The sequence below is a fragment of the Rhinatrema bivittatum genome, chromosome 2 (assembly GCF_901001135.1).
Source record: "Rhinatrema bivittatum chromosome 2, aRhiBiv1.1, whole genome shotgun sequence".
NCBI lineage: Eukaryota > Metazoa > Chordata > Amphibia > Gymnophiona > Rhinatrematidae > Rhinatrema > Rhinatrema bivittatum.
This window is the reverse complement of record NC_042616.1, coordinates 815914740-815941843: the sequence shown is the minus strand read 5'-3', so window position 1 is coordinate 815941843 and position 27104 is coordinate 815914740. Positions and strand designations below refer to the sequence as shown.

At 49.6% G+C, this 27104-nt stretch overlaps 1 protein-coding gene across 13 annotated transcripts in view; it reads right to left on the bottom strand.

The window, feature by feature from the left end:
• SCRIB (scribble planar cell polarity protein) overlaps positions 1 to 27104 on the bottom strand; it is a gene marked incomplete in the record, with an annotated part of 447609 nt that overhangs the window by 137033 nt on the left and 283472 nt on the right. For all 13 annotated transcript variants that reach the window (XM_029592269.1, XM_029592271.1, XM_029592272.1 and 10 more), the window contains 2 exon segments: positions 6894 to 7004; positions 7235 to 7513. In XM_029592269.1, the coding sequence (XP_029448129.1) occupies positions 6894 to 7004; positions 7235 to 7513 (390 nt within the window).

The following is a 27104-nucleotide window of genomic DNA, read 5'->3' as shown; positions in this document are numbered from 1 at the left end:
TGTTACGTGGGGACTAGGATCTCTCAGTTTTAGGGGGAATAGCACATCAAGTGATCAGTTTCTTTCCTTAGCTTTGAGCAATTCTTAGAAAACTTCCAGACAGTGAGAACTTGGAGATGGTGGTCCTCTTTATTCTGTATGTGGTGAAGGTTTGATTATGTTCTAAATGTGTGAACAAACTTGAGATACTCTACTAGAGCGTCGTTTCTGTGTAGGGTTCTCGAGCAGCTAGACCTGTTCTGTTTTCTAATAGGAGGACTGTTTAGGGTCTGGTGAATAATTATATGATGAATATAATATCCAGTCATTTAAAAACTCACTGATATCAGAATTTTCCAAATACCAATAAAATATTTCAAAACAGCAGACAAACACCCAAGGCCAGTGCAAGGGTATATGGGTGCCCTAGGCAAACTTTCTGCCTTGTTCCTCCAGCTCAGTCCTAGACCTAGCTCTGACATCCCCAACTCTCCCTGCCCACCCACCCAAGAAAAACATATGCATTTATAACAGATTTTACATGAAAAAGGACATTCTACGTATAGCCTTCTAAGATAAAAATCACTTGTAGCGGTGCATGTAAATATATACATATTGTGTGACAACTGGAAAATCTTGCTAAAAGGCAAACAAGACCCTTAGAACCCTTATGGTATTAGGCCTGTTGTAACGTGTTGGCACTCAAAGCCATGAATAAAGTGATTTACAATTACAATATAGTAAACCTCTCATACCCAAACCTCACTAACTGCCAGCACTCAAACAGTAACAACTCTACCTATGAAAAGGCAACCCTTGTTTTGAAATATTTTAGGTCCATATTCAGTCACTATGTGGCTCAGCTAAGCAGCCAGATAAACTTAGCCCATATATTCAGTGGTGAAGCCAACTGAAGTTTTGGAAGGGACTTTAGAGTAGATAGAATGGGAGACATCCTAATGAAGGAATTGTTTTGCGACAATAGCGCAAATATGGCAGCATTAGTGGACCCAATAAAGCAGAGCTGCTTACCTGTAACAGGGGTTCTCCAAGGACAGCAGGATGTTGGTCCTCACACATGGGTGACAACATTGGATGGAGCCCGGCATGGAGAACTTATATCAAAATTTCAAGAACTTCGACTGAGCCTCATTGAGCATGCTTAGGCATGCATTATACCACACAGGGTCCCCTTCAGTCTTATAATATAGAATTCAAGGAGATGATAAAATATAATAAGGAGAAGAAACCCACGTAGTGGAACTCCAGCTCCGCGGGGTGACGGGCAGGTTTCGTGAGGACTGAAATCCTGCTGTCCTCGGAGGACACCTATTACAGGTAAGCAACTCTGCTTTCTCCAAGGACAAGCAGGATGGCAGTCTTCACACATGGGTGAACCCCTAGCTACAGGCTGATCCCCAACATAAAAGGGGACCAACTAAACCCCAAAATATGTGCCAACGGGCACAATAACCAGTTTTGCTGGTAACTGAACACAAACAAAGGGCCTTAGGTGGGAACAGAGTTGGGTTCTATGCCTCCAACAAGTTCCAAAGGGTAGAATGACCAAACCTGCTTTCACGTTGGCCATCCCTATTCAAACAATAATGTGCTGTGAATGAGTGAAAGAATGCCACATTGCAGCTCTGCAGATCTCCTCCATGGGGACTGCTCGCAACTGGGCCACCAATACTGCCATTGCTCTGACAGACTGAGCCTTTACATGGCCCCCAAGATGCAAATCCCACCTGGGCGTAACAGGAGGAGATGCAATCTGCTAGCCAATTAGAAAGTGTCTGTTTAGCAATGGTGATGCCCAACTTATTGTCATCAAAAGAAACAAAAAGTTGGATGGATTGTCTATGGGTTTCTGTCTGCTCCAGATAGTAGGCTAAGGCTCACTTGACGTCCAAACTGTGCAGAGCTTGTTTGCCTTGGTGCAAATGGGGCTTGGGAATAAATGCTGGCAGGACGATGAAACATAGAAACATAGAAATGACGGCAGAAGAAGACCAAACGGCCCATCCAGTCTGCCCAGCAAGCTTCACACACTAAGATGGAAATCTGACATCACCTTAGGCAGGAACTTAGGTTGTATATCCAAGACCACTGTATCATGGGAAAACCTAGTGTAAAGTGGACAAGTCACTAAGGCCTGGAGTTTGTTGACCCTGCGTGCTAGAATGACTACCTCCAAACATATGACTTTCCAGGTCAGGTATTTCAGGTCACAGGAGTGCAGCGGCTCAAAGGGAGATTTTGTCAGCTGAGTTAACACCTTATTGAGGTCCCAAGTCACAGTGGGAGGCCTAAGAGGAGGCTTCAATTGAAACATACAACCATAGGCTGTACAGAGATGGATGTACCATCTTTACCAAGGTGGTATTATGCCAATTGCACTCAGATGGACTCTAACGGTGCAGAAGATAATTAAGCAGTTTTTGTGAGGAACAGAAAAACAGATCTAGGACCTTCTGATTACACCACACATGGAAAACCTCCTACACTTCAGTCCATAGGACTTTCTAGTGGAAGGCTTTCTGGAAGCCAACAAGACCCGAGACATCTTCTGAGAGATCGAGTGGTTGCCATATTAATCTCTCAACATCCAGGCTGTAAGCAACAGGATCTGGAGGTTGGGATGTCACAACCTGCCTCAAGCCTGTGTGATGAGATCTGGGAAGTACCCAGTCTGATCAGTTTCCTAAAAGTCATCTCCCAAGGAATACAAACCAGACCTGTCTTGGCCAATAAGTGGCTATGAGGATCATAGACCCTTTGTCTTCACGAAGCTTCAAGCAAGTCTTCCCTACCAGTGGAGCTGGAGAATATGCATACAGAAGACCCTTGCTCCAATGCCGGGTGAAAGCATCTGAGGCTGGTTTGCTGAGTGTGCTGTATAGGGAACAGAACTGAGGAACCTTCCTGTTCCAAGGCGCTGCAAAAAGATCCATATCCGGGCTCACAACCACTTGGGTCCAAAGAACATTCACAGGGTCTGAAGGCACAACTCAGTGTGTCCGCTATTATGTTCTCCATTATAGCCAAGTACATAGCCCTGAGCATCATCCTATGGGACAGGGCCCATGACCAGATCTGGACCGCTCCCTGGCACAGGACATATGATCATATATCTCCCTGCTTGATGACATACCATATTGTTACCTGGTTGTTGGTTTGGATCAGGAAAATTTTGTTGGACAGCCTATCCCTGAAAGCCCATAACGCATACCCGATCACCCAGAGCTCCAGAAAATTGATTTCATAGAGATGTTCCTGAGCACACCATAGACCCCAAGTATTGAGTCCATTTACACGAGCTCCCCCCCCTCCCAGGTAGATGCATCCGTGGTGAGGACAATTTGGGTAGGAAAATTTTAAAAAGAGATCCCCAGATCCAGATCTGAAATTATTTGCCACCAGGACAAGGAGTCCCAGAGAGATGAGATGACTCAGATGTGATCCTGGAGATTCTGTGTGGCATGACGCCACATACCAAGGGAGTGACAAGGTGACACCTGCTGGCTCTGTTGAATCCCTGCCACAATGGTCATCAGGTTATGGCCCTTTGTCAAGTCAGAAAGGCCTTGGCCTGAGCCAGGTCTAGCAGGGCTCCAATAAAGTCCAATTGAGATGGGACTTGGGGTAGTTGATGACAAACCTTAGTGTCTCCAACATCTGAAGGTCAAGCACATGGATCTGTTGGCCCCCACTCGGGAGGTGCTCTTGACAAATCAATCGTCCAGATATGGGGAAACGTGAACTCCCAGTCTGTGAACGTGCACCGCCACCATGGCCAGGCATTTAATAAAAATACGTGGGACTGACAAGAGCCAAAACAGCAGAACGCGATACTGGAAATGCTGTTTTCCCAGCACGAACTGGAGACACTTCCAGTGACTTGGGAAAATCTCAATATCTGTGTACGCGTCTTTTAGATCCAGAGAGCATAGCTAGTCCCTTTTTGTAAGAAGGGGATCAAGGTGCCCAAAGAAAAAAATCTTGAACTTCTCTTTTTTGATTAATTTGTTCAAGGCCCTTAGGTCTAGGATGGGATGGAGTCTTCCTGTTTACTTTGGTATCAGGAAGTACCCGGAGTAAAATCCATGCCTTCTTTGCCTTGGTGGAACCAATTCGACCGCTCTGGCTGTTAAGAGAGGAGAGCTCCACTATTAATATCACCTGATGTGCTACTGAGCCCCAAAACTGGCTTGGGGGGGGGAGGGGGAAGAGGGTAATTTGGCAGTGAATCCAATAAATTCGTTCTGTATCCTTGGCAGATGATGGATAGAAGCTGTTGGTCTGAAGATACACTGGGCCACCGGTTTGCGAAGAACCACATACTTCCCCAGACCAGCAGCTCCATCACCCTGGGCACAGGCAACTGGGCTACACTCCTTATGATCCAGTCAAAACCCCATCCCTGGAGTTGACTGAGGTGCTGGCTGGGGCTTTGGGGCTCTTTGCTGCCTGGGATGGCCACGAAAGCCCTGGTGTTGACTGGAGCGAGAGGGTGAAGGATAGTACCTCCTCAGGTAGAAGGACTTCCTCGGTCCTGAACTCTCTGACCTCCTGGATGAGGACAATAGGTCTACAGAGCTAATGGAGAACTGCTGAAGGGTCGCATAATGATTCTGAATTTGGGCCATCTCCGAAGAGATTCTCTCCAGCGCACAGCACACATCAGCGAGTTGCTCCTATACCTCTGATCTGAGATCAGAGGGCCAGCCATGCAAGTCTGCAGGCATTGATTCCCACTACAAAGACCCTCACTGCTGTTTCGAAATCATCATAGTTTGGCACACCACATGTTTTCCAGGCCCTTATGCATCAGCGACAGGAGTTTGCCTTGCTGCTACCTGAGGCAGTTGCTCAGCAATGTCCTAAACCCGCTTCCAGATGTCCCATGTATACTGGCTCATATACAGCTGGTAGGCAAATATATGGGCAATGAGCACATCCCCCTGGAACACCTATCTCCCAAGAGCTCCCATTGCTCTGTGATCCTTCTCCAGGGGTGCCAAGGAATGAGTATGGGAACGCTTGGCCTTCTTGAGAGCAGATTTGACTACCAACGATCGGTGGGCAGGTGACACTTGTCGAATTCGAGGGCCTTCTGGATGAGATAATTGCATTGGCCTTCTTGTTCACAAGAGGCACTGTGAGGGGGTGTTCCCACATCCTCAACAGCAACTCCACAAGGATCTCGTGCATTGAGACTGCCATAATCTCCTTGATAGGCTCCATGAACTGGAGTATTTTGAGCTTGGTATCCTCTTTAGACATTAACTGAAAGGGGATAGCTTCCGCCATCAACCGGACAAACCTGTAAAGGAAAGGTCCTCTGGCAGGGACTTCCTTCACTCCTATAGAGGAAGGGAGGGGAGACCACCAGAAGCATCATCAGAGACCATGGTTGAGTCATCCCCCCACTGTCATCAAACTGTGACAAGGCCCGGGGCACTCTGCCTTCACCCATCAGTGCAGGCACTGATGGAAATGGACGGGGGTAGGGCATAGGCCTTGGTATTTTTTACTGGTCTAGGGGGAGATTCCTTCTCTGAGGAACCGGGAATGACCGGATCAGCAAGAGAAGAAAGTGGCGGTGCTCCGCAGGGCATCATTGCTGTTCCGGGAACCAACGCCAGCTGGGTTGGTAACACACCGATAAATGATTGCAGGGTTTCCAGCAGCATCTCAAGGAATGACAGCGCTAGCAGTATCTGTGCTGCGATGCCAATGCCGTGCATCGACTTCTCAATGACCAGCTGCATACTCCTCTCCAGTTCCTCCTTGAACACAGACAATGCTAACACAGGTTGGGACGGAGGAGGTGTAACCAGATCCTCTTTGGAACCAAGAGGAGGATCAGTGTCTGGCATTGGGATCAATGGCGTCTGTAGCGTATCCCCAGCACTGATGGAGGACTGGCTCTCCTCACCATGGGGTTGCTTCAGGGGCATCACAGCATAAGCTGGTACATCCCCATGCATTGACAGAGACTGATGCTGATTGTTCTTAGGTTTCCCTCGATGCTCAGCATGGTCCTTCCCCAGTGCCGAGGTCGATGACAAGGAACCAGACAATGGCTGGTCTCTGGTGTCCCTTTCAGCCGATGACCTCGATGGAACCAATGGCCCCGCCAATGTCGATGGCTCAGTGTCCTTCGGTGCGGCTCGAGGTACCTTGATGCCGATACCTCCCACTGGCGATGCATGTGTGTCTTCTCTGGCCTGAAGAGGTGCTCCATCTTGTTGAGCCGGACCTTACGTCCCCCTTTGGGGGTCATCCTGGTACACTTTCTGCAATCCAGGATGTTGTGTGATGCCCCAAGGCAGAGGACACATCTATCATGGAGGTCCGTGATAGACATAGTCCTCATGCACCGAAGGTATCGCTTAAATTCCGAAGTGGACATGTCACCACAAAATAAAAGAGATGCAAAAATCAATGGCAGCAGCCATCAATCGCTGGTGGGCACCGAACACCCGAACACACTGCTGGCCCCAGGGATATCGACTACAAAAAAAACTTACTGAGAAACATTGAAAACCCTGCCTAGGATGCTAAAGGGAGAACAAGGAGGATTGCTGCTTGACAGCACGAGGCAGCAAAGTTCAAAATAGAAAAAGCGAGGCTCTCACCCGACCATGAATAGGTTCCATGGAAAAGAAGAGACTGAAGGGACCCCCATAAGGATACGAGATGTAATGCATGCTGAGCATGCTCCATGAGGCTTGGTCAAAGTTCTAGAAATCTTGATAAATTTTCCTTGCTGAGCTCCATCCGATGTCACCCACTGCCATCCTGCTTGTCCTCGGAGAAAAGGGTATCCCCCTTTTATAAAGTAAAAAGTTGACAGCTTCATTTGTGAGTTTGAAACACACACATCATCCCCTGTCATTCTTCCCTACCTTTGAAATAAAGACTCCAGGCTCATGGATCCCAAATGGGTGGCTGGAGTGGTCACTGCCCCCTACGATGCTGAGTCCAAGGGGACCACCGGCTTTCACTAGGCATACCTCCTGAAGAAGGGAGAGGAAAAGGAGGAATAAGATATTGAGTGTGAGGGGTACTAATGCCCAGGTCACAGCGACAAGAAGGGCTCACCAAGCTATCAAAATCAGTGTTGGAACATTTGCATAGTGGCTTGGTGGGAGAGCACTGGAGGGCACCTTTGGAGTCCAGGGGAGGCCAAGCATTACTTGAGAATGACAAAAATAAGGAAAAACATGAAACAAGGCACTATTCTTACCTCTATGGGAAACTCGTCCTCCATGCCTCTGTTCAGATGGTTCCTCTGGAGAGGCCTCTCCTCGTCTCTCTGGTCCTCGCAGTCTTCGAGGTCCAGCTGGCTCGGAGGTGGAGGGGAGTGTGGCCGCACCCGCTGCAGCACTGGCGAGGCCCCAGGGTCTCCCTCGATGCCGGGCTCTAAGCTTTCACGCTCTACTAGCAGGGTGATGGTGGGCGAGGAACCGGTAAGCAGTGCTACTGCCTGATCATGCCTGGCTTCTGTCATGTCTACCCCATTGATCTAGAACAACCCGTAAAACCCAGAATGTCAGTGGCTGGTAGCATTCCCTCCAACAGGGTCAGGTTTCCTAGCCCCACCCTGCACTGCCGGGAAAGCTGCATGGAAGCCTGCAGCTCTCCGTTCATTGCACACCATGTCACATCATTTTATAACCATGTCATGTACTCATGCATGAAACATCTAGCTTTCCTTCACCACTCTATTTCCACTGTTTAACCTCTCTCTGAAACAAAAAAGGCAAGTATAAATATTCTTAGACCCCCCTTCTCCCATTGCCTTATTAATCCTTGCCAAGTTAGATCTGAGGGTACATATGGTGTTATTGGAGCTCCCACACTCCCCAAGGAATTAAAGTTAAATTACAAGAGGATGGCTAGCCAGAGATTAATTTCTGTTCTCCTGCTGCTGGTATTGGCTATGCTGTTGAAGTAGCACTCAATCACCTCCATCTTTCCTCAATCACCTCCTTCAAACTCACCCGTGGCACAGAGAACATACATAGGTCATTTCTGCAGTCATAGGACAACCGCCACCACAAAGAAGGGGATGGGGTAAGACAAAAAGATAATGCCAGTCAGGTGTCTGATTGTTAGTAGCCAATCACAGCTGAGTTTACTGGGATGTTGTGGAAGAGAAAGACCTGAGCTGTGCTCTCTCTAATTCTATGGATTCAGATGTAAGATTCTGAACACATACTGAAAAAAACAAAAAGGAATACTAGCATTTCCTCTCCAATGAAAATACAGGGATGGTCCTGTGCGATGTCCAGCAAGCAGCACCCCATCGCCAATGAAAACAGGCTGGGTCCTGGAGAGTACTCACTCTGCACGATACTCAGTAAGAATGCAGGTGCTCACAAGAAAAAGCATGGTCTGCACCATCTGCAGGAGGCCCCACTGACTCTGGATCAGGGGTGCACTCAGGGACTCTGTTTTTGTAACTGCAGCAGGAAAATACAGCTAAGTGCCAGAAAGCCCTGGAGTGCCCTCCCAAGTCCTCAGAGTTCTTGGAAGAGGTAAATGTTATTTGCAACCCAGAGGATGGTGGGTCACTAGCCCAGAGCCTGTAAGGCTGCTATGGATTACTTCCGACTGGAACGCTATACTTGAAGGTCAAAACAATCCATAAGGAATCTCCCAACGAGGCTCAACAACGGAAAAGATATACTTCAATCAACATAGTACTGGCCACATTCCTACAGTCCAAATTACATCCGTACTATCTGGCCTATGCAACACCCTGTATTCCATGGGTAATACTCAGGGGGCTTTTCTCTGTATTCCAGGGGTAATACTCAGGGGTAATACTCAGGGGGCTTCTTAACAGAATGGGAGAACTATAAACCTTTAGATTTGCTAGAGAAGATTTCTCTCTCGGAATAAGTAACTGTAACACAGAAGGTCTTTTCAAAGCGTGCTTTGGAGTTTGCATGAATCATGTATCTCTAGTTGCAAAACAGCCAGAGATCACTTGGGTTCCATGGAACTGCACCTGGGATGAAACCAGGCAGCCCAGATGGGCCTTTTGGTCTTTATCTGCTGCCAGAGACCGTTTCCACGTCACAAGGACTAATGTAATGGCCTTCCTTTCACTCCAGTGCATCGGATGCTAACCGCTGCACTTCACCACAGAGAGGTGGCTGCTGAGCAAGCCAGGGAGTGCAAACATTTACCGGGGGAAATGGAGCTAGATATTCAGGGGTGTGTTCTGCTTTTAAATCATTTTAGGGCAGTGATTAGCAGCACTAGCAAGGTAACTTTCCTTAAAACGCTCCCCTTTTTTGTCCGGTTAAACTTTAGTCAGATAATGACTTACCCAGAGACATTTTTGCTGCTGAAAGGAGGAAATTTAAACTGGGGCTTGTCAGGGTAACTCATTTGAATTTGGATCTGAGAGAGTCCAGACTGGTGAGGTGTCATGCTGAAAGAGCGCTTTCAAGCTGTGTTTCATGAGCAGCTTGTCCATCGTGCCACTGAATAAACTCTACCACTTCTAGTTCGGAAGCTCAGAGGTAAGGATTATTCAAAGCAGTTTGAATTTTGTGGATTTGTTACCCTGCTTTTATTACTCGGATTCTGTATTAGAGAAGGAGACACACAAAACAACATAACAGCGCGGAAACGAAAATATCAGCTTCTCTCATATACGGAGGCACCGCTGAGACAATAAGGAGCCTCTGATAGCGGAAACTTGAGCGGGGCTCACAGATCCCTCGAGATATAAAGGAGGCATCACTGAGACAGCAAGGAGTCTCAAGCAGGGACCTCAGATATAACAAGAGCCACCATCAAGACCGCAAAGAGCGTCTGATGCAGGAAACCAGAACGGAGCTTACAATTTCCCTCAGATATAATGGAAGCACCGTCGAGGCTGCAAAGGAAGTCTGATGCAGTGCTCACAGATTCCTCGGTACTGATGGAGGCACTGCTGAGACAGCTGGACCCTGCACAAAGCAGCAGTCACAAACCTGAAAAACTTTGCTGAGCAGACTGGCTGGACCGTCTGAGCTTTATTTGCAGTAACATTCATTGCTACTCTGAGTGGGGCTCAAAATCTTCTCAAAGGTTTGGTTTGCAGCGGGAAGGTAAGAGCAGGGCTGGTAAGATGATGAACACTGAACGAACTCAGGCAGGTACGGTAGTGTCTGTTATCCGTGTCTGAGAGGGATATGGGAGGAGGCAGCAAGAGCCGAGATGCAAAAGGCACGAAAACCTCTACAACCGAAGTCATGCGGGAGGATACTGGAGCAGAGTCAGATGGGAAAGGCATTATCAGCCAGACATCTGGGACTAGCAGGGAAGCAGCAGTGCAGGAGAAAGCCTGGAACACGGAGCCAGAAGGCAGAGGCTGGGAGAGGGGGGAGGGGGGTCATCTTTCTCACCACCTCCCATTCAAGCACTGCAGACGCTATGCAGCCCAGTGGAATAGAGCAGACAGAAACCAGCACTGACGAGACAGTATCGGCTCTTACCCATTGGCAGTTGTTATGGTAATGCATGCTGTTACCATCACAGCAGGTTTAAAAAGCCCATCACCACCACCAGCAGCTGAAAGGTAGGTCCATTAAATGTAAGAGCATGCCAACTCAGAGGGAGGACATGTGAAAGGAGAAAAAGGACAGGACAGCTTGGCCCAAAGAGGAGAAAGCAGAGTAAAACAGGGTGCCAACAGGTTAGGAGGATTAAAGAAAGCATTCCCTATTCATCAGCCAACTGCAAACCATATGACTTACCAAAACCAGAAGAGCGAAGGAAGGGGTGTTGGAGCGATAAGGAACAGAGTCCATCACACTCATGCAAAGCCTTCTCACTCAGCCCCACACACACTGACCAAAGCAAGCCGAGGCCTCACTCACATCCTCTCTGGGCTGCAGCAGAAGACAGTGGCAAGGTAGCAAAACTGTGAGGTAAGGCAGCGGCCAAAGCCAGATGCATGCTGGGTGCAAACGGAGAGGTATAACCAGCTGAGAAAAGGAAGCGATAACTAAAACTGTGAAGGATTTCAAAGGGACATGGGATAAACACATAAGAACATAAGAAAATGCCATACTGGGTCAGACCAAGGGTCCATCAAGCCCAGCATCCTGTTTCCAACAGTGGCCAATCCAGGCCATAAGAACCTGGCAAGTACCCAAAAACTAAGTCTATTCCATGTTACCATTGCTAATGGCAGAGGCTATTCTTTAAGTGAACTTAATAGCAGGTAATGGACTTCTCCTCCAAGAACTTATCCAATCCTTTTTTAAACACAGCTATACTAACTGCACTAGCCACATCTTCTGGCAACAAATTTCAGAGTTTAATTGTGCGTTGAGTGAAAAAGAACTTTCTCTGATTAGTTTTAAATGTGCCCCATGCTAACTTCATAGAGTGCCCCCTAGTCTTTCTACTATCCGAAAGAGTAAATAATCAATTCACATCTACCCACTCTAGACCTCTCATGATTTTAAACACCTCTATCATATCCCCCCTCAGTCGTCTCTTCTCCAAGCTGAAAAGTCCTAACCTCTTTAGTCTTTTCTCATAGGGGAGTTGTTCCATTCCCCTTATCATTTTGGTAGCCCTTCTCTGTACCTTCTCCATTGCAATTATATCTTTTTTGAGATGCGGCGACCAGAATTGTACACAGTATTCAAGGTGCGGATCCATAAAGGCTAGAGGACGGGAATGAAGAGAAGAGCCATGGGGGTGGGCTTGCTGGAATGGTGGCTACTACCTGGTGATTACTACCCTTACTCAAAAAGCCTTCGCACGGTTAATGCAACTCCAACATTGCTCTCTGCTTCGACAGCAAGGGAAATGTGGAAAAGAGGATTTACATTCAGACAACAACCAACAAAGACTGAACTTCACAATCTGGGTAAACAAATAAGTGTGGGGGTAGCTTGCTTATTACAGTGGTTACTACCCTAAACCAATTAAGCCTGATACATTACTTTGAATGCATATACGGTGTTGCTCTCTGCTTCAATGGCAGGGATAAATGTGGAAAAGGAAAATTGGTTCTTACCTGCTAATTTTCGTTCCTGTAGTACCACGGATCAGTCCAGACAGTGGTTAAGCCTCCCTTCCAGCAGATGGAGATACAGAAAAAACTAAAGGGTATCCTATATTAGGTCAGTGCTCACCCTGCATCCCTCCAGTATAAACGTTATCAAAGCAAGAAAGGTAAAGTTAACCAGAAGAAGATCAAGCAAGTAACAACCAATATGGAATCGGAACTGTCAACACGTGAAAAAAATTGTTCTTACATATATATATCCAGTTGAGAAAGACTTCCGGTGCCTTGAAATTCTGATAAGGAGTAACTGGATTCAAAATGCTGTGAAGAACCAAACAAACAAAAGAAAAAAACCTTCGAGTGGACGAATCAAAAAGAAACCACAGCCCAGGCAGGAGTCTGGACCGATCCATGATACTACAAGAATGAAAATTAGCAGGTAAGAACCAATTTTCCTTTCCCTGTATGTACCCAGATCAGTCCAAACTCCTTGGGATGTACCAAAGCTTCCCTAAAGAGGGCGGGACCGAGACAAACCCGCTCGAAGCACCTGCCTGCCAAAGGAGCCAAATACTGGCGCCTGGACGTCAAGGCGATAATGATGAGCAAAAGTATGCAGAGACTTCCAAGTAGCCGCCCTGCAGATTTCCTGAGGAGAGACGGACTGACTCTCCGCCCAAGAAGTAGATTGTACGCGCAAAGAATGGGCCTTCAAGCCTTCTGGAACTGACCGTCCATGAGAGATATAAGTTGATGCAATGGCCTCCTTCAGCCAGTGAGCAATAGTAGTCAGAGGCCTTGTTACCTCTATTTGGGCAGTTCCATAGGACAAAGATGATCAGAGATGCGAAACTCGTTAGTAACCTATAAGTACTGGAGTAGGACTCTCTTTTACATCCAGACGCCTGAGGTCACCCCCAGGCGTGCGAGCAATGTCTTCAGGAGAAAAAGCAGGAAGCTCCACTGACTGAGTGATGTGAAAGGAAGACACGACCTTTGGAAGAAAGGATGGCACAGTCTTGAGGGAAACACCTGAGTCAGAAAAGCGGAGAAAGGGCTCCCGACAAGACAGGGCTGGAGCTCAGACACTCTCCTGGCCGAGCAAATAGAGACCAAAAATACTGTCTTAAGAGTGAGGTCTTTCAGCGTGGCCTGTCGGAGGGGTTCGAAAGGCACCTCGCAAAGGGCTCGAAGCACCAAATTGAGGCTCCAGGACGGACAAGTAGGCTGGACAGGCAGGTTTAAATGTTTGGCCCCTTTAAGAAAGCGAATGACATCCGGATGGGCCGCCACTGCGTAACCATCGAGATGCCCAAGGAGGGAACAGAGGGTCGAAACCTGCACCCGCAGAGAATTGAAAGACAAACCTTTAGAGAGACCAGACTGCAGGAAGGAAAGGACCTGAGACACCGAAGCATGGCGCACCTGAACTCCAGACTCAGCACATGCATTCTCAAACTCTCTCCATACCCGGACGTAAGCGAGAGAGGTAGAGGTCTTCCGTTCCCGCAAGAGAGTGGAGATAACTTCCTCCTCATACCCTTCCTTTCCTCAGGCGCCGCCGCTCAAAAGCCAGGCCGCTAGACAAAAGTGATCCGCCTGCTCTAAAAATACTAGTCCTTGGCAGAGCAGGTTGGGGAGATGGCCGAGGTGAAGAGGACGATCTGTTGCGAGGTTCACCAGGTCCGCGAACCACAGTCTCCAAGGCCATTCTGGCACTACGAGAATGACTGGCCCCTGGTGGAGTTCTATGGGGGGGAGTGAGGAAAACTCGGGTCCCCTGCCCCATCAGGCTCAGAATCTTCAGCGAGGTTTGGAGCCAAAATGTCCGCCGTTCCCACGGTTTGAAGGAACGGGGCCGTTCTTGCAGCGTGTCTGCCAGGCCTGGAACGACCAGCTGATCTCTCCGGCACAGATGAGCCTTCCCCTCCGTTCAAACATTGAGAACACACTCCCTCGCGGGAGAGCCACGAGGCAGGCTCTCCAAATGCGAGGCAAAAGGCCGATCGAGGCATAGAGGAGAGAGGGGGAGGGGCAGATATGCCGCGTGTGAGACGGTAAGAATTGTCGGTGCCTGGCTGAGAGCAGGGAAGAGATGTTCAGCTACCCACTCTTTCCCCTAATAAAAGGTTCTGTTTTTTTTTTAACTTGTTGGTAAAGTTGAAAAAACAGAGGAATGAACTTCTCTGCAGCAGACCCGAGGTATGCTTCGTCTCTGGGTCTGCACGGGAGAGGGACAGGACCACCAGTTTCACCCCTAGCCAGGCAGGTCACCGGGAAGGATGCTAGGCTGAGGATCTCAAGGGGCAAAGCCCCCTTAGGCACCCAGTAAGAGCGAGGGGCAAACACTGTTGCTCCCTACCAAAAATGAAAACTGAAAATAGAAAGTAAGTACTTGCTTGATCCAAATAAGACAGAAAGAGGGAGAAATTAGACTTTCCCAAACAATTTAGCTTTCTAGAGGGGAGCCACAGAGTCTTCCATCTGCTGGAGATAGAGAAATACTGGAGGGATGCAGGGTGAGCACTGTCCTAATATAGGATACCCTTTAGTTTTTTCTCTGTCTCCATCTGCTGGGCAGGAGGCTTAACCACTGTCTGGACTAATCCGGGTACGTACAGGGAAAGAGGATTTACATTCAGACAACATCCAACAAGGCACTGATCTGTGCAGTCTGGGTAAACAAGCATCGGGGTAACTTGCTTGATGCGGCGGTTACTACCCTTAACCATTAAGCCTTATGCTCACCTTTGATGCAACGCCAACATTACTCTCTGCATCAAACAGTTACCAACAAGGGCCCTGAACTTGGTGGTTGGTGAAACAGGTAAGTGTGGGAAAATAAATGTGGGAGCTTGCTGGGCAGGCTGGATGGGCCGACTGGCAAAACCCAGGAGTGTGGACTGATCCGTGGTACTACAGGAACGAAAATTAGCAGGTAAGTACCAATTTTCTTTTTTCTGCCATCATTTCTATGTTTCTGTGTAATAGCGTGTCCAATTTTGGAGGTCGTACCTCTGAAAGGATGTAGACAGGCTGGACGTGATCCAGAGAAAAGCTACAAAAATAGTGCTGAGTCTATATCAAAGCCCTAAGAGAAGAGACTTAATGACCTATATATGTATACCATAGAGGCGAGAGACAAGAAGGATATGACAGACAAATTCAAAAACCTCAAAGTTATTAATATTGCACAAAAAAGCAAACATTTTTCAAGAAGGAGAAATGCTCTGGAACAAGAAATCACAGCATGATGTGCCAAGAGAGTAGACTAAGAAGCAGCATTAAAATATATTTCTTCATGGAGAGGGTAGTGAAAGCAGAATTGCTTGCCTGAATCGTGTTCTCTGAGAACAGCAGGATGGTAGACCTCACACATGGGCAACATCATCAGATGGAACTCCAGTGCGGAAAACTTATATCAAAATTTCTAGAACTTTTGAGTAGGCACACTGAGCATGCCCAGCATGCCCTTTACCACGCGTCCATGCAGGGTCTCTCTCTCTAGTCTTGTAACATACAATTATAATTAACATAAAAAATAGAAAAAACCCAACTCCACAGGGTGGTGAGCAGGTTTCATGAGGACCAATATCCTACTGTCCTCAGAACACCTGTTACAGGTAAGCAACTCTGCTTTCGTTGAAGACAAGCAAGATGGTAGTCCTCACACATGGGTGAATCCCTACCTAGAGGCTGCACCCCAACCAAAAAAGGGGACCAACAGACACCCAACCAGATGCCAATGGGCACAACACCACTAGTGTTCCTGGTAACAGAAGGAGGACGCACTCTGAACTCAAACAGGCACTAGGTGGAAGAGTTGGTTTCTGAACCTCAAATAGGTTCCAAAGGACAGACTGGTAGAACCTACTGTCACGTCGGTCATTCCTATCCAGACAGTAATGAGAAGAGAACGTGTGGAGAGAACTCCACATCATAGCCTTGTAGATCTCCTCCATGGGAACTGCTTGCAAGTGAGCCACCAACGCTGCCACTGCTCTGAGAGAATGATCCTTGACATGACCCCCAAGATACAGTCCTGCCTGAGCATAACAGAAGGAGATGCAATCTGCTAATCAACTGGATATTGTTTGTTTGGCAACAGCAATACCCAAACTATTCTTATCAAAATAAACAAAGTTCAGCGGACTGTCTATGGGCTTCTGTCCACTCCAGATAGAAGGCTAAGGTGCGCTTGCAGTCCAAACTGTGCAGTGCTTGTTCCCCTTGTTGCGAATGGGGCCTGGAAAAGAATGTTGGCAGGATGACTGACTGGTTAAGATGAAAATCCATCAACGTCTTAGGCAGGAACTTAGGGTGTGTATGCAAGACCACACATAAAACTTAGTGTAAGGTAGATAAGTCACTAAAGCCTGGAGCTCACTGACCCTGCATGCTGAAGTGACTGCCAACCAAAATATGACTTTCCAGGTGAGGTACTTCAGATCACAGGTGCACAGCAGCTCAAAAGGAGCTTATATCAGCTGTTCTAAACCCATGTTGGGGTCCCAAAACACAACGGGAGGACTTGGGGAGGCTTCAACTGAAGCAGGCCCACAACTATAAGCTATACAGAGAGGAGAGTACCATCTACACCATAGTGGTATGTGCCAATTGCACTAAGATGAACTCTAATATAGTTGGTTTTCTAAGTCAGCTTCTGATAGGTGTAGAAGGTAATCAAGCAGTTTTTGTGTGGTGCGGGAGGAATGGATCTAGGGCCTTCTGCTCACACCACACGGAAAATCTCCTTCACTTCAGTCCATAGGGCTTTCTAGTGGAAGCCTTTCTAGAAGCCACCAGGACCCGAGACATATCCTCTGAAAGATCAAGCAGCTGCAGAATCATCCTCTCAACATCTAGGCTGTGAGCAACGAGGCCTAGAGGTTGGGATGTTGCAGCCTGCCTTGGTCTTGCATGATGAAACCTGGGAAGTCCCCAGACTGATCGGTTTCCAGATGGATACCTCTTATAGGAGTGGAAACCAGACCTGTCTCGGCTATGAGAATCATAGTCCATCTGTCCTCACGAAGCTTCAAGAGAGTCTTCACCACTAATGGAATCGGAGGATACGAATACAGAAGACCTTTGTCCCAATGACTGCAAGGGTGTTTGAGGCTGGTTTGCAGTCTGACCTGCACAGGGAGCAAAACTGAGGTACTTTCCTATTGCAGGGGGATGCGAACAGATCTACATTCGGGCTCCCCCAGAGGTGGAATATCCAAATCCCCAACTCATGGTCCAGGGACCACTCATGGGGTCTGAAGGCTCAACTCAGCCTGTCTGCTACTATGTTTTTGGTCCAGTGGGTCAAGGCCCAGGACCATATCTGAACTGCTTCCTGACACAGGAGGTACAATCCCATGTCTCCCTGCTTGTTGACAAACCACATGGCTACCTGGTTGTCCATCTGGATCAGGAAAACTTTGTTGGGCAGAAGATATCTGAAAGCCCATAGCACATACCTGATTATCCGAAGCTCCACAAAGTTGATTTGAAAAGAACGTTCCTGAGTGGACCAAAGACCCTGGGTACCAAACCCATTTACATGAGCTCCCCATCCCAGGGTAGATGCATCCGTGGTTAGTACAATTTGAGTAGGGGGACTCTGAAATAAGATCTCCTGTTCCAGATTGGAAAGTACCTGCCACCAGAACAATGAGTCATGGAAAGACAAGGTGACTCGGATGCAATCCTGGAGGCTCTGAGTGGCCTGGCACCACTGTGACCTCAGGGTCCATTGGGATCTGCACATGTGTATACGTGCCAAGGGAGTGACATGGACAATTACGGCCATATGGTCCAACAGCCTCAACATGTGCCATGCTGACATCTGCTGGCTCTGTTGAATCTCTACTGCAATGGTCCCCAAGCAGATGGCCCTCTGGCAAGGCAGAAAGGCCTTGGCCTGAGCCATGTCTAGCAAGGCTCCTATGAAGTCCAATTGAGGTGATGGGCTGAGATGAGACTTTGGTAGTTGAGAACAAACCCTAGTGACTCCAACATCCAAATGATCAAGCAAATGGACCTGATGTCCCCTGCCTGAGATGTGCTCTTGACCAGTCAATCATCCAGATACGGGAAAACATGCATTCCTAGTCTGTGGAGGTGCGCCACCACCTTGGCCAGGCAAGTTTAAGACCCGTGGGGCGGACATGAGCCCGAACTGCAACATCTGGTACTGGAAATGCTGTTTTCCCACCACAAATTGCAGAAACTTCCTATAACAAGGGACGATCTTGATATGGGTGAATGTGTCCTTTAGTTTGAAGGAGCATAGACAGTCCCCTTTTTGCAAAAGGGGGATCAAGATGCCCAGGGAAACCATCTTGAACTTTTATTTTTTTCAGAAACTTGTTCAAGGCCCTTAGGTCTAAGATGGGATGGAGTCGTCCTGCTCTCTTTGGAAACAGGAAGTACCTGGATTAGAATCGCTGCCCTCTTTGCCCTGGTGGTGCAGGCTCAACCGCTCTGCCTGTTATGAGGGAGGAGAGCTCTGCTAGTAGTACCTCCTGATGCGCTACTGGCCCCCAATGTGGGCACGAAGGGCAATCTGGTGGGATGGCCAATGGATTCAATTGGTACCTGTGACAGAAACCACTGATCCAAGGTTACACTGGGCCACTGGTTCGCAAAGAACCGTAGCGCCTGCACCCGACCAGGGGGTCCATTGTCCCGGGCATGGGCAAAAGGTTTACCTTCCCTACAACCTAGTCAAAATTTCATCTCTGGAGTTAACTAAGGAGCCAGCTGGGGCTTGGGGGCTCTCTGCTGCCTGAGACAGCCACAGGAGCCTTGATAGCATTTGACAGGAGCAAGGAGGCAGAGGATAGTACTTCCTTTGATAAAGAAGACTTCTTTTGCCCCAGTCTCGCGGGCCTCCTGGAAGAGGATGGGTCCTGGAGTACTGACAGTGAGTTGTTGGAGGGTTTCAAGTTGGTCCCAAAGTTGGGCCACAATATCCCTTACCCTATCTCTGAAGAGATTCTCTCCAATACATGGCACGTCAGCAAGTCGTTCCTGTACAAGAAAATTATTACTTACCTGCTAATTTTCGTTCCTGTAGTACCATGGATCAGTCCAGACAGTGGGTTATGTCCCCAATCCAGCAGATGGAGTCAGCACAAGCTTTGAGGGGGCATATCCATATATACTACTACCCCCTCTGCAGGAGTTCAGTATCGAGTATATCAAAGCCAGAGTAGAAACCCCCGAAGGATCAAGTTTGTGGAAACAGATAATGAAAACAATTGTAACCGCAACAAGTAACTGCAAACATCCTACCAACTTGTAGGGAGCTGTGAAAAACAGCGAAAAGAAACGACTGTGAAGACAGAGAACACTGCGAGCAAGAAGTAGCGCAGAGCTGAGCAGGATCAAGAACCCAAACGCGGTGGGCGTCTGGACCGATCCATGGTACTACAGGAATGAAAATTAGCAGGTAAGTAATAATTTTCTTTTCCCTGTACGTACCTGGATCAGTCCAGACAGTGGGATGTAACCAAGCTTCCCTAAATCGGGTGGGATCCTGCGAGGCCTGCTCGGAGAACCTGCTCGCCAAAGTGTCCAGAGACTGAAGAGGCGAGGTGCAGACGATAGTGCCTCGAGAACGTGTGTAACGATTTCCAGGTGGCTGCCCTACAAATTTCCTGCGAGGATACCGAGCGAACCTCCGCCCAGGAAGCCGCCTGAGAACGTGTAGAATGCGCTATGATTCCGGGTGGGGGAGTCCGACCCGACCCAATGTAGGAAGCAGCAATGCCGGCCTTCAGCCATCTGGCAATGGTAGTCTTCGAGGCCTGAGACCCCTTCTTAGGACCGGCCCAGAGTACGAAGAGATGGTCAGAGGTCCGGAACTCATTTGTAGCCTCCAGATAGAGGCGCAGAGTGCGCTTGACATTCAAGAGACGGAGAGACTTCGGCTCTGAGGAAGAGAAGGACGGCAACTCCACCGTCTGGTTCACATGGAATGCAGAAACCACCTTCGGAAGGAAGGAGGGAACGGTGCGAAGCGAAACTCCAGAGTCGGAGAAACGGAGATAGGGCTCTCTACACGACAGAGCCTGCAGCTCCGAGATGCGTCGAGCAGAACAGATGGCCACAAGAAATACAGTCTTGAGAGTGAGATCCTTTATCGTTGCACTGCGCAGCGGCTCGAACGGTGGTCCCGACAGGGAGCGAAGCACAAGGTTAAGACTCCAGGAGGGACAAGGGTCCTGTAACGGAGGACCCATATACTTGACACCCTTGAGAAAACGAGCAATGTCAGGATACTGTAGAAGAGAGCCCCCATCGCTCAACAGCGAACCAAGGGCGGCCACCTGAACCCGTAGTGAATTATAGGCGAGCCCTTTTTCCACCCCCCGCCTGTAGAAACTGAAGGATCTGAGGTACAGAAGCCTTAGCGGGTCTCGTGGCCTGGCTGGTACACCACAGCTCGAACATAGGCCGCCGACGTCGATGTCTTTCGTGCCCGCAATAGCATGGATACTACCGCCTCCGGGTAGCCCCGACGCCGGAGGCGGCGCCTCACAAAAGCCAGGCCGCAAGACAGAAGAGTTCTGCCTGCTCGAAAAATACCGGGCCCTGATATAGGAGCTGGGGGAGGTGCCCCAGCCTGATTGGCCCGTCGATCACCAGCTGTAGCAGGTCCGCAAACCAGGGTCGCCTGGGTCATTCCGGGGCGACGAAAACCACGGTCCCCTGATGGCTTTCTATTCTGCGGAGCATCCTGCCCACCAGGGGCCATGGTGGAAAAGCGTAGAGCAGAAGATGTGGCGGCCACGGGAGGACCAGGGCATCCACTCCCTCTGCGCCGCGCTCTCTCCGGCGACTGAAGAAGCGTGGAGCCTTGGCGTTGAGAGCGGACGCCATCAGATCCAAGTGGGGGGCCCCCCACCGATGGACGAGAAGTTGCATCGCTTTGTCGGAGAGAGACCACTCTCCGGGGTCCAGCAGTTGACGACTGAGGAAGTCCGCCTGGACGTTGTCCACACCGGCGATGTGCGAGGCTGCTAGCCGGACGAGATGACGCTCCGCCCATTGCATCAGCAGCGCCGCCTCGAGCGCGACCTGCGGGCTGCGCGTGCCTCCTTGTCGGTTGATGTAGGCCACGGTGGTAGCGTTGTCCGATAGGATTCTGACTTCCCGGTTCCGAAGAAGCGGGAGGAAATGTCGCAGAGCTAGCCGGACCGCTCTGGTTTCCAGACGGTTGATTGACCACTTTGCCTCCACCGTGGACCACGTCCCCTGCATGGCGCTTCGATCGCAGACTGCACCCCAGCCTGCTAGACTGGCATCGGTGGTCACCACCACCCAATTTGGCAGATCGAGGGACACGCCACGGGCCAGGTTCGGCGGATCCAACCACCAGCCCAGACTGTCCCTGGCATTCTGCGGGAGCGGGAGAATCATCTGGTAGTCCTGCGATACTGGTTTCCAACGGGAGAGGAGCGCCCACTGTAAGGTCCTGATGTGTGCGAAAGCCCAAGGTACAAGGTCGATGGTGGACCCCATCACTCCCAGGAGTTGCAGGTAGTCCCAGGAGGTGGGCTCTGGTAACGCAGAGAACCGTCATGTGTGATCCCGCAAGGATTGAGCTTTGTCCTGGCGCAGAAAAACTTTGCCCAGTAGGGTGTCGAAGGTCGCCCCCAAAAAAACCCAAGCGTTGTGAGGGCATGAGGGAGCTCTTGGAGAAGTTCACTACCCATCCCAGGGAATGTAGAAACCGTACTACTCGAGTCACCGCTGAGCGTCCATGATCGAATGACTTCGCCCGGAGGAGCCAATCGTCCAGATAAGGATGAACCAGGATGCCCTCCTTCCGGAGAGCTGCCGCCAAGACTACCATGATCTTGGTGAAGGTGCGCGGCGCCATCGCCAATCCGAACGGGAGAGCCGTGAACTGAAAATGCTGGTCCAGAATTTTGAAACGAAGGAAACTGTGGTGGTCCGGGCGGATGGGAATGTGCAGGTAGGCCTCCGTTAAGTCCAGGGAGGAGAGGAACTCCCCCAGATGCACCGCCGCATCACTGACCGGAGCGTTTCCATGCGGAACCGAACGACTCGAAGGGATTTGTTGACTTCCTTGAGGTCTAGGATAGGCCGGAAGGAACCGTCCTTCTTTGGTACGACGAAATAGATGGAATAGTGGCCCAAGCCCACCTCTCCGAAGGGCACGGGCGCAATAGCGCCTATCTCCCGGAGTCTGTCCAGAGTCAGCAGCACCGCTCCTCTCTTGAGGTCCGAGCCACAGGGGGGAAAGATGAACCTTCCCTGCGGGGGGCGGACAAATTCCAATGCGTAGCCGTGTTTTATGGTATCCAGGACCCACTGGTCCGAGGTGATCCGTGCCCACTCCGCGTAGAAATACGTTAGTCGGTCCCCAATCCTGGGGACAGGGGAGTGGGCGAGACTGGCATCATTGTGAAGACTTGGTATAGGGGTTCCCGGTTCCGGGAGTAGTGCGTGCGGGCCGACGCCCGCGAAAGGAGCGCGACCAGGGCTGAGACCTGGGGGCGGATGACCGGGAGCCCGCCTGTCTGTATCCCCTGTAGCGCCGTTGCGCTCTGGCTCTGGTCCGAGAAGAAGAAAATGCTCTGGATGGTCGAAACCTATCCTCCGGCAGCCGATGAACAGCGTTCTCCCCCAGGGACTTGATGATCTGGTCCAAATCCTCCCCGAAGAGGAACTTGCCCCTGAAGGGAAGAGAGCCCAGACTCGACTTAGAGGACGTATCAGGCGCCCAATTGCGTAGCCACAGTAGTCGTCGTGCTGCCACTACCGAAACCATGGATCTTGCGAGGACCCGAAAAAGGTCGTACGAGGCGTCCGCCCCATACGCCACTGCGGCTTCTAGCCGATCTGCCTGGGCAGCCTCATCGGACGGCAGGTTCTGAGACGTGAGGAGTGAGACCTCGAAAACCTGCTTAAGGAAAACTTCCAACTTACGATCCTGTGTGTCCCGCAACGCCACACCTCCCGTCACTGGGATAGTCGTCCTCTTCGTGACCGCCGACACTGCGGAGTCCATCTTTGGGACCTTGATGAGGTCCAGAAATCTTTGGGGAGCGGGTACAGCTTTTCCATAGCCCGGCTGCTCTTCAGGGAGGCCTCCGGGGTGTCCCATTCCCTGGTGAGAAGTTGTAAAAACGAGTCATGAATGGGAAAAGCCCGAGCCCTCGGCCGGAGTGCCGCCAGGACAGGATCTCCCTTCCTTGAAGAAGTGACGACAGCGGGAGCTACTGGGGCAGGCGGGTCTGGTGGCGGGTCCAAATCTAATTCTTGGATGATCTGCGGGATGAGGTCGTCCAGCTCTTCCCTCTGGAAGAGGCGTAGGGTACGCGGATCATCCCCCTCCTGCGTGCCGTCCCCTTGTCCCCCGTCCGGGAGGTCAAGTCCATGTCCCGCTGGGTCTGGCACCGCCCCCACTGCCGCGGGCGTGGATCGGACCCGGGTAGGAAGGCGGGAGGCCCCCACTCCCGGAGGGTCGGGGGGGGGCCGTCGTCGAGGGCGACATCCGAGGGATCTTAGGAGGGGGGGGTCCCACAGGTGCTTCCAGCCCCTGCAGATAAGCGGTATGCATGAGCAGGATAAACTCCGGAGAGAACCCCGGCCTGCTCGGGTGCGCTTCGGGGGCGGCGTGGTTCCTGCTCCCTGGCTCTGGGTGCTTGGTTCCTGCACCAAAATCGGGGGAACACCCCCGCTGGTAGAGTCCTCCAGGGATCCGTTCTCCCTCGTGGCCTCCAGGGATCCGTTCCCCCTCGTGGCCTGCGCCTCAGGGCGCTCAGAATGTAAAATGGCCGCCGTTCCCGCCAAAAATGGCGGAGTGGCCGGCCCGCGCCGCCCGGGCAAAAAAGAGAAATCAGTCAGGGACTGTGAGGTACCTTCCCCCCCGGGAAGGCATCGTGCACAGATGCCCTCCCGGGAAATCCGGGACCCCGGGTCTCCGCAGGCCGCACAGCGGGACGGCCGCGGCATTGGGATCGCTGTAGGAGAAAAGAAAAAGCCACGGGGGGGGGGGGGGGGGGGGGGGGGCCACGCGCACAAAAGCGCCGCTGCGGGGGGGCCCGGTCGGCCCGCACTGCCCGCTGTCTGAAAATAGAGGAGGGTGCCGCGGGGGGGCCTTCCCGGCCACACGACCCGCCCCAGACATCTTTCCCTAAATGGCTCAGCAGCCCATGAGGAGCTGTAAAATGGCCGCGGGTGAGGGAGTAAAGAGCGAAGAGGCCGGCTCCACCGGCTTTCGCGGGCACCGGGGGCTGAGCTGTGAAGGAAAAAACTACAAAGGAAAAACAAACTTACCCCTGGCTGCAACGAGAAATAAACAGCAAGGCCGCAGAGAAGAGACAAGGAAGATAAGCCACTCCCCAGAAGTTGAAAGAACTCTGCCTTATTTTTTTTTGTTTTTTTTTTAAACTTAATACAAACTTGATACAAACTTGATCCACAGAAAAAGGCAACAACAAGCCATAATCAAGCAAGAAAGTGAAGAAAAAGGAAAAGGAGGGGAAGCCGGATTCCCCTACTCGCATCTGCTGGAGTCAGAAGATACTGAACTCCTGCAGAGGGGGTAGTAGTATATATGGATACGCTCCCTCAAAGCTTGTGCTGACTCCATCTGCCGGATTGGGGACATAACCCACTGTCTGGACTGATCCAGGTACGTACAGGGAACTCTGTTTTAGATCTGAGGCCCACAGCCATGCCAATCTGCAGGTGCCAATTCCCATACTCACTGTGCCTCGTCAAAGTTTTCCACATCAGGGCTCCATCTGATGATGTCACCCATGTATGAGGACTACAATCCTGCTTGTCCTCGGAGAAGGCAAAAACCAGCCTCACTGGGGAGTTGGTAGAAACAAAGATCAGAAAAATTCAAGAAAGCTTAGGAGTAAAGCCTGTGTGCACTCAGAGCAAAGAGCTCCTGGCTCTCAGAGAACAAGTCCGATTTCTGGAGGCTAGAATGACAGACTTGGAGGATCTGAGGCAAACAGAGAGGTACACTGATGAGACCTTCAGGGACATAGTAGCGAAGTTCCAAATTCAGTCTGACAGCCTCAGTGCTGCACTGGATCATAAAGGTCTCCTAGTTGGACAGCATCACCATGGTGTAGCAGGAAGTGATCCTGTAGCAAGGACCTGCTCTCCAGTTAATGCATTTTCCTCTTGCACCAAGTCTCCCAGGGCCTACTGCCCAGGAGGGAAGGGTTAGGTTGGCCATCATAATTGGTGATTCGACTTTTAGGAATGTAGACAGCTGGGTGGCTGGTGGGTGTGAGGATCGCCTGGTAACATGCCTACTTGGTGCGAAGGTGGCGGATCTCACACATCACCTAGATAGGATTTTAGACAGTGCTGGGGAGGAGCCGGCTGTCGTGGTATATGTGGGCACCAACAACATAGGAGAATGTGGGAGGGAGGTTCTGGAAGCCACATTTAAAATTTTAGGTAGAAAGCTGAAATCTAGAGCCTCCAGGATAGCATTCTCTGAAATGCTCCCTGTTCCACATGAAGGTCCCCAGAGTCAGGCAGAGCTCCGGAATCTGAATGAGACAATGGTGCAAGGAAGAGGGATTCAGTTTTGTAAGGAACTGGGCAACTTTTGGGGAAGAGGGAGACTTTTCCGAATGGACAGGCTCCACCTTAACCAGAGTGGAACCAGTTGCTGGGACTAACCTTTAAAAAGAAGAATGAGCAGCTTTTAAACTAGATCAAGGGGGAAATCAGTCAGTCATCAGTGCATGGTTCAGAGGAACGTATCTTTGAAGGATACTAATGAAACAGGAAAGTTAATGTATCCCAACAGAGAGGTTCCAATACAAGCAAAAGTAGTCCATGTCCCTATAAGTAAAGAATCACCTGAGCTAAAGGATTCCAAATTCTCTCTATCAAATGAAAAGCAGGTTGTTAATACAAACAATACAAACAAAAAAAAGCACTTTTAAATGTCTGTATGCCAATGCCAGAAATTTAAGAAGTAAGATGGAAGAGTTAAGAGTGTATAGCATCGAATGATGAGACAGACATAACTGGCATCTCGGAGACCGGGTGGAAGAGGGATAATCAATGGGAGTGCGCTATAGCAGGATTCGAATTATATCGCAAAGATAGGGAGGATCAACTTGAAAGGGGTGTGGCACTTTATGTCTGGATAAAGATCATACAAGAGACTAAATGCTCTGTAGAATCTATATGGGTAGAAATCCCATGTGTGTTGGGTAAGAGTATAGTGATAGGTGTATACTACCGTCCACCTGGACAAAATGGTCAGACAGATGATGAAATGCTAAGAGAAATCAGGGAAGCTAACCAATTTGGCAGTGCAATAATAATGGGAGATTTCAATTACCCCAATATTGACTGGGTAAGTGTAACATCAGAACATGCTGGAGACATAATGTTCCTGGATGTAATAAATGACTGCTTCATGGAGCAATTGGTTCAGGAACCAACAAGAGAAGGAGCTATTTTAGATTTAATTCTTAGTGGAGTGCAGGATTTAGTGAGAGAAGTAACTGTGGTGGGGCCACTTGGCAACAGTGATCATAACATGATCAAATTTTAACTAATAACTGGAAGGGGGACGATAAGTAAATCTGCAGCTCTAACACTAAACTTTCAAAAGGGAAACTTTGATAAAATGAGGAAAATAGAAAAAACTGAAAGGTGCAGCTGCAAAGGTTAAAAGTATACAACAGGCATGGACATTTTTTAAAAATATCATCTTAGAAGCACAGTCCAGATGTATTCTATGCATTAAGAAAGGTGGAAGGAAGGCAAAACAATTACCAGCATGGTTAAAAGGTGAGGTGAAAGAGGTTATTTTAGCCAAAAAAGTCCTTCAAAAACTGGAAGAAGGATCCATCTGAAGAAAATAGGAAAAAGCATAAGCATAGTCAAGTTGAATGTAAAACATTGATAAGACAGGCGAAGAGAGAATTTGAAATGAAGTTGGCCATAGAGGCAAAAACTCACAATAAAAACTTTAAATATATCCAAAGCAGGAAACCTGTGAGGGAGTTGGTTGGACCTTTAGATGACCCATGGATTAAAGGGACCTACAGAGAAGCTAAGCCAATGCAGAAAG